The 8,495-nt window shown below is 44.2% G+C and overlaps 1 protein-coding gene across 1 annotated transcript in view; it reads right to left on the bottom strand.

The window, feature by feature from the left end:
• LOC134462704 (sodium-coupled neutral amino acid transporter 3-like) overlaps positions 1-8,495 on the bottom strand; it is a 77,337-nt gene that overhangs the window by 39,952 nt on the left and 28,890 nt on the right. Inside the window, exons 2-4 of the mRNA XM_063215849.1 lie at positions 7,903-8,090; positions 3,860-3,953; positions 3,322-3,437 (exon numbers count right to left, since the gene is read on the bottom strand). Of these exons, the coding sequence (XP_063071919.1) occupies positions 3,322-3,437; positions 3,860-3,953; positions 7,903-8,000 (308 nt within the window). The 5' untranslated portion in view covers positions 8,001-8,090. The remainder of the gene's footprint in view (positions 1-3,321; positions 3,438-3,859; positions 3,954-7,902; positions 8,091-8,495) is intronic.

Here is an 8,495-nt window from a genome sequence, read left to right on the forward strand (position 1 = left end):
TGGCATTCTTTTATGGTGCGGGCGTATTTATTTTCCTGTTATTTCATTCATTCACGCTGCATGTCTTGTGGTGCAGGCAGGGGGCTATGGGATGCGGGTGGGGGTGGGGGTTAGCTCAGCACTATGTAGGTCTTCTGTCCCCTCTGGCTGGCTGGCGGTGGCTCAGCCCAGACATCGTGCAACAAACAATCTCACCACCATCTTAGCCCGTTATTAACCTTTTTCATTTGTTAATGCAGTCACGGCCCACTTGAAACACAGCACACAGTGATTACATAAATGCACGCGTCCATCCATCATCCATCCATAAATACATACATGCAAAAACAAACACACAAACATGCACGCATGCAAGCACACACGCACACGCACACATACTGTCCATACATACACTGTGAAACTATGTAGATTTTTCTGGACAGTGAAATCATAACTGGGGCTTACACAATTAGAATCTCTACCTTTCTGTAGAAGCACGTACTCTCTGGCGAGCAGAAACAAGTGTGCAGCTAAGACTGTTAAGTAATACTGTCTGCTGTGGAGAAAAGCCAGGCCACTGGGTTCAGTCCAGACAGTGAGTGGTCATTACTTGGGGATTGACCATTCCAGGCATCTTTTAAAGTCGGGTCACATTACTGTAAACCGCTCAAAACATCAAAAGATCCCCCCTCAGTGGGCAAAGGATTTCTTCAGATTAACTCCTGTACATTGTGAGAAGATATTTATACTGCATGTTCACAGTTTTCTGTCACAGAGCTGAGTTTTTTGCCACACATTGTGGTGGTACAGTATGTTAAAAATGACTCGCCAATGTTTAAATGGCAGGAACTGCTCGTCACTTTAAATGAGCCGATCACCAGGGGTCCTAGAGCAAAGCTGCCTGCCAGAACACATCCCTGGCATGGGCGACACATCTCCCAAAACAGCACCTTCCTTTCTCACACCCATCTCACAGGGGGTGCGGTGCGGAAGGCCATTTTGTTAACAAATCCCTTGGCTAATCTGAAATTTCTAATAAAAGCCGCATTACCATGGCTAGCAGCACGCACAACGGTCAGGAGGCTAATAAGTCTGGTGAAAGTCTTGTTACGCAAGGAAGGAACCAGAATGTGATGTACAAAGTGATGTAATAGCGTGGTAAAAAGGGTAACGCCCTCTGTTAGTTGGTTCTACCACTTCTATGCTTATAATAATTACACTGATGCATTTTTTACATGTTTTAACCCTTTGAGGGGCAAGGATTTTCCCGCAGTTCTTCTAGAGTTTTACTTGAACATTCTACAGCAGAGTGGTTGTGACATCCTAATGAGATATTTTTGCTTCATTTCTACTCCTCAAAGGGTTAAAACGCCTCTAAATATAGGACCACCATTTATGCAATTCATTATGGTTGCTGGTCTTCTGGCATGACAGAGCTAGTATGTATAAACTATTTGACTTCTAGCTTTGGCCACATGCAATGCAATAATCATTGAATTACTTTATAGTAATAGTGTTGAATTACTTCATCAGGTATTTTGGCTGAGGAACCTCAAAATATCATATGTGCCACCCCAATACTTCTGCTTCCTCTGACTAAATATACTTCTCCGAATCGTACAACCACATGGGGAGGCTACACAGTAAAAAAATAAGTATTAATTCAACACCTAGAGAGTTGATTTAGTGTCTTCTAAAGTGTATTTGGTCCCGGTGTACTCTCTAACTGTTGAATTAACATTGTATTTCTTTACTGTGCAGGGTTACTGTGTAGGGTTAACGTTGCAGTGAAGCTAACAAGCTGCTCCTAGTCTACCCAGGCAGGCAGGCAGGCCACACAGCATCTGGCCTCCTCATATCTGGCTCCGTTCTCGTCCACCGTTCCCTCCTGCGGCGTGTCTTCATCTCTTCCCATTCCCTCTTATTGCCTCTGGCCACACTAGCCTGTCAGAGAGATGTGCAGCAGCGAGAACGTCTGCCACCTAAATAATGAGCATCATCACAGCTCTGTGTGGTGAGACCACAGCGCCTCTGCCCTCGAGGTTGGAAATCCAAATCTAACTGTACATTTCAAAGCTTACACCTTATGTAACCAGGCCAACAGAACTGGCAAAGCAAAATCACTGGGTCCTTTTTTCGCTGTGACTTGAGAGGATTTTGTAACATGTCAATGCAAAGCAAGGTGGTGCACCTGCATTCATAACGGAAAAAGGTATTTCCTGTATGGACAGTATTTTGCCAAAACAGCTAGCACACACGACATGTAGTTAACAAAACAACAGTCAAACAGCAAACTCTTTCCATTGCAGAAGATACATGAATACATGGTACCCCTATTATCTTTCTATTAGGGGCCTAATGTAAGTTCATATTTTATTCTCTGTCTCGCCTTGCACATTGCAATTTATTTATTCCGTTTTATAAATTACATATTCACATAATCGGTTGTATAATGTAGAATTATTGCACAGTGTACAAATGTACAGTGGTATTTGAACAGACCTTCAAATCTATTCCACCGCCTACATGCAAACCCATGGTAATGGTCTACACATTACCCAAATCGGCACACGCAACTCAGTAGCGGCTAAATCACATGCATCCATCTTCGTAACAGCACCGCTGCAACAGCAAAGTAGTTGTGCAGCCCCAATAATGAGACACTTAGACTAAGGCCTCATCAAGCTTACTGTCTCTTAAGGTTCACAGAGTGATTAGTCCTCATTCAGCACTGAAACAACGCATAGCAAACCAAGCATCCATTACGGCCTCTTGCCCTGCCTCCATATCCCCCAGTCATGAGTCATGTTTATTTTCGTGTCACTACTGAATATGCTGTTTTGCTTAATTAATAGCAAGGACAGGCGACATTGCCTATGATATATTTGTCTGGTTGCCTTAAAATTAATTACTGTAAATAAATATTTTTGTTCATTTGCTGCATGAAAGAACAGGGTGTGCTGTTGGCCATTCTTTCAACACATACTATACAGTATATGCGTAGCTTTGCTAGAAGAAAAAGTACTGCTCGACGACGGATGGTGGTTTGAACTAGAGAATCAGAATTTCAGGCAGGGCTACTTCTCAGTGATCTGATGCAGGGATGACGTAACATTTTATTGGAAGACGCACGTGCGTCGAAACGTCTGTTCACTTCATGCATCTTTAATCATCATGGAGCTGCTAAGAAGTATCCCAGCCTGAAGTTTGGATACTGTCTACTTATGGTTTTTGTGAAAGTAGGGAGCAAGAACCGTTGTTTGGTGTTTGAAACCTTTTGCCAATGGCCTTAGAAAGCCTCAATAACAAGCCTGTACCAAACATGCTGGCATGGTGACTCACAGGAATAAGATGATGCCGGTGTTGGCCATGGCATACGCCAGTCCCAGGATCCCACTGCCCATAATGGCGTTGCCCAGGTTGAACACCGACATTCCAAAGGAGGTCTTTCCTTCAAACTGAGAATAACACAAGAATAACAATGAGAGATAAAACAGTGGAAATATGACAAAGAATAAAAGTGTCAAGAACGTCAGGAAGGGAACTCGGTGGAAATACATAATGGAATATAGAACAAAGAGGAGAAGACAGCAGTGAATGTATGCAAGAGTATAAAGATGGCCGGAATGGCAACAACACTTTAGGTGAGAAAAAGGCTTGGTGGAAATGGTCTCATGAACAGCAATATGTGGAATGCAGAACAGCAGAAGAAGAAAAAAGGCAGACAGGCACCAATATGTAATGTACTCTATGTGAATCATTACAAGATGGCTAGAAGGACAGAGGTTTTTTTTTTCTTTTGGATGGTGGGGGTGCACTGGTGGAAATTGCCTCATTAACAGACACTCTATGGCCACACAGTTCATTGCTTTGTGCTTACATCTGTGAAGCGAGGAGTCTTCTTGTCATCCACCGGGGACAGGAACTCATGGCTCTCTGCCAGATTGGCCTCAGAGTCCTCTGGTCGGCCGGAGCTACAGTAGAGTAGGAGACACAGAAAAGAGCAAGAACAGCAAGTCATCACCAAGCACCAAAGCCAGCAAGGACACCACACCACACCACACACCTCGGCAAGGTCTTCAAGAGCCTGAGTCATCGTGACCATCATTTTGTTTGAAAATGTGTGAGATCTCTGAAGAAAGAAGCATGCTGAAATATCTGCTCTGCTCTCAATAAAACAAATCTACTTGAGTCAGATCTTGTGTCTTTCTATCAGTGTACGAGCCGATCATACATGAAAAATCAAACAGTGTTGGTGCAGAACAGCAAGTCATGACAGAGAACTGCTTGCACTACACAAGGACCACCACTAGTAGTACACAACACAAGTAGTACACTACACTATGAGTACACTACACAACTCTGAGAGGTCTTCTGAGTCATCGTGACGTGAGCATCCCTTTCAATGAAAATCAGCAAACACAGTGATGGAGCAGAACAGCAAAGTCATGATGGAGGATTACGCAAGGACCAAAGTACACCACACGACCCTGAAAGGTCGTCAGAAACCCGAGTCATCATGACCATCATTCTGTATGGAAATGAGCAAACAGCGATGGGCTTCCAACCATTTTACTAAAAGATGACCCTGAAGGTATTACTCACCTGTCATTCTGGGTGCTATTAGGGACAGTTTCCCTGCACAGGTAATCCCCAAATCCAGCGAGTGCACAAGGAGTAATAACACAGAACGTCAAGTCACACAAGGAATGAAGTATGACTGGGCATTTCAGACCCACTTTAGCTTATTAACATTGAGGCCAAGACCAATGTTGCCCGATTGAGCCGTTTCCCGCCCAATTGAGCTACTTAGGATGGCCGTGTGCGGGTAAAAATGGCACTTAGCAGAAAAATCTGCCCAATTTTTGGCCATTGAAATTATTTAATGCTTCCAGGCGGGTTTTGAGCATTTGTTGGACTGGAAATAATCAGCCTCATCTGGCAACCCTGTCCGAGACTTTCATTGTAAAGTATTTGATGCTGAGTAACTCACACATTGCTCTCTGTGCTATTGGGGACCGTTTCCCTGTGAAACCATCCACATGGCAGCGTGCAAGGAAAGAATTGATATAAAATAAGTGAAATATTACACACACACACGCACGCACGCACGCACGCACGCACGCACACACGCACGCACGCACACACACACACACACACACACACACACACACACACACACACACACACACACACACACACACACACACACACACACACACACAAACACTCACACACACACACACACACACAAGACTTCAAGACAATGTTGTAACCTGTGCGTCACTAGTCCTTGACTTACGCTGTGTTTTCTGTGCTATTGGGAACTGTTTCCCTGCGGAACGCAAAGCGGGAAGTGTTGAAGATCCATAGTGCAGCAGAAAGCGCAAGGAAATAAAACACATCTTTCATTATCATATAGAAAGAAACATATGTAAATGTCCTATACTGTCGGTCAATCTTTTTGAATTTTGAGCGCCATAGTGTAGGAATTTGTCATGTTTTTTTCATGCATTTCAAGTGAAGTGTAATCTGATTTGATGTATCTGTATATCTGATTTTTACGTCACTAGCGGCTCTCACACGCACAGTGTGCCCTTCTTCCTCTCACCAATGTCACTTACGTGGCAGTTTGTGCAGAACTAGGCGCCGTCTCTCTGCAAGTCAATGCAGAGAGAGAGAGAAAAGAGAGAGAGAGAGAAAGAGGGAGAAAGAAAGAGAGAAAGAGGGAGAAAGAGATAGAGAGAGCAAGCAAGCAAGAGAGAGAGAGAAAGAGAGAGAGAGAGAGAGAGAGAGAGAGAGAGAGAGAGAGAGAGAGAGAGAGAGAGAGAGAGAGAGAGAGAGAGAGAGAGAGGATCCAGCATTTAGCGGCAGCACAAGGAATAGAAGCAGAGCAGAAAAAAAACAGTTATTCCTTGGAGACAACAAGGGGGAGACAAGGGCACTGTTAGTGTTCGGCCCATTTAAAGACCTTGGTGAGAAGAACAAAAGATGCTGACAATGAGGAATGGGCTACTGGCTGGACTGAATGGACTGGACATGACAACGGATAACAAGAGAAGTAGTAGGATACAACACAGGTAGGTGGACACAAAGCTACTCTGACATGTGAGCTGAGCTATCATGATGGTGCTGTGACAGACATCAAAGGCCACAGGACAGCTGACATAGTGTACAGGGCTCTAAATTAAGTTTTTCCGTCACCAGCCAAAATGTTTTTTTAGATGTTAATCTTACCAGTCGAGCACACACTCACTATAATGGGTCAGTGGCTAGTAAGTAGCCAAGAAATTTCACCAGCATTTGGCCGGTTGGCTGGTGTTTATGTAGAGCCCTGATAGTATATGACATAGGTATATATATAATATAAGTCTTTGTTTGATCGTAATGGGCGTCATTTGAGCAACTGTGAAATTAGCCCCAACTTACGTGGAATTTTGTGTAGTGCTGGATACGGTATCTCTGAAAAGCGATGCAGACATACAGAAGGAAATGGTCCGCAAATCCAGAGATAGCATAAGAAGTAAAAGCGAAGAGAAGAAGAGAAAACTAGGCCTTAGCATGGCAAGACATTGGGGATCGGCTGACTCAGTACTGCGTCCCATTTTGTAGGCTACTATGAAAGGACATGAAATGTAGTTCACAGATTTCTGGGTACCAATCATTCACATGCAGGTGGTGGAACGGGGGTAAGAACAGGGGTACTATGGGAGGGTGCTTTCAATTGAGGGCATACAGCAACCAGGCAGTCCTCACTGCACAGATAGGGGTTTCAGGCCGACCAGAATGGAGCCGGTGCCAGTGCCCGCAACAGTTACGTTCAGCCAAAGGTATAGGTTTGGCTCGGAAAGTGGTGGGGACATTTCAATGGCAAATTGTCTGGATATGCTGTTTTTGCATTATATTTGTGAAATAGTGGTGGGGACAAGCTAGATTCATCGCAAGAGTGGTATGGACATGTCCCCACCACCCCCCCCTAAAATTACGCCCATGCGTTCAGCACTTAAGTGCATATCTGCGAACCACCCGTGTTCATACCGGGCTCTGAACTGTTTTCCGCACGTGACTGTGTTACCCAGATGAACCTGCTGACGGCCACCTTGTCATCACGGTTCACGGAGAAAAAACAAGTATTTAGCGGTTCGCATTGCGAACCCACTTTCCGATTTGATTTTTGGCGTGAACACAACGGCCGGTTCGCGATTAGGTGCGGGAATGAGCATCGGCACGGTTCTCAGTCGGCCTGAAAGCGCCAAGAGTGCACATGGAAGAACTTCCTCCCCACACATGCACCCCCAAGCACATGCACATAAAGACATTGTGGGGTCCAACCCCACAAGCACGGTCTTGCTTATTCTGTCTGTAACTTCTCTTACTGATTAATACATAATGCAGATGTGAACATCCATACACAAAGTCAGAAACTAGCCAGAGCAGGCAGAAACACATACATTGTTATCATATGTTCATGTTTGCGGTGCACAGTCAACACGGTGCATAGTGTGTGCTCTGAGACATACAATGGCTGGTGATGACAGGTCACCAAGTAGCAGTGGCATTAGAAGAATGGGCTTCATATCAAAGGTTCACCTTATGAGGATGGCATGACTGAATGGTCGCTATTACGCTAGCTGAAACACAGCATAAACACAAGCTCACACTTGAATGACACTTCAATACACAGGAAAGGGAAACTGGAACTAAGAACACACCTGCAATTATGTTTTGTTTTCTTTTGTCTTTCCTTTCATTTTTTTATCCTTACGTCCCCAATAAAACAAGTTTTAAGTCTCCATTAAACCTTATGTCCCGTTATTCAAAAAGTCACTACATTGTTCCAAGATGGCGTGTGTGTGTGTGTGTGTGTGTGTGTGTGTGTGTGTGTGTGCGTGTGTGTGTGTGTGTAAAAACATGTGCACTCACTGTGCTGTGTTCTCTGCTGGTGATTTGGTGGGGGAGGCGTCCCCCTCGTGTCCCTTGCCATTGGGTATGGTGTTCATCTCGGATGGAGCCGCTTCCATGGTCGAGGACGGACTCGTCTCACTGATCCTTCCGGTGAGGTGGTGCTGGCAACTAGGTAATGGGCTTCCCTCCTTTCTCCTCTCAAGGATCTGTGGAAAACACACACAAAGAGACACACACACAATCCCTTTACTCATCATGTCTCTACCCAAAGGTATGTCTGTCCATCAATCTGCCACCAAATATTTCAACCTATTTGTGAATATTGAATATTCATGGCTTGATTTTAATATATTAAAAGAGAAAATCCACACAGTTAAAGATGCAGTATTAATTCAGCATTTACAGAGTTATCTGGGACAAAAATACACTCTAGAAATGTTAAATCAACTCTCTAAGTGTTAAAATAAATAATAAAGAGGACCGACGCTCACAAGGCATCAGAATCGATTCTTTTGCATTGAGTTCCTCCCATTTTCATTGACATTAACATTGACTGCGTATATGTGTATGTGTGAGAGACAGAGGGCTGTCTGTGGCTGTGTCTGTGCACA

This window comes from Engraulis encrasicolus, chromosome 14 (assembly GCF_034702125.1).
Source record: "Engraulis encrasicolus isolate BLACKSEA-1 chromosome 14, IST_EnEncr_1.0, whole genome shotgun sequence".
Lineage (NCBI taxonomy): Eukaryota > Metazoa > Chordata > Actinopteri > Clupeiformes > Engraulidae > Engraulis > Engraulis encrasicolus.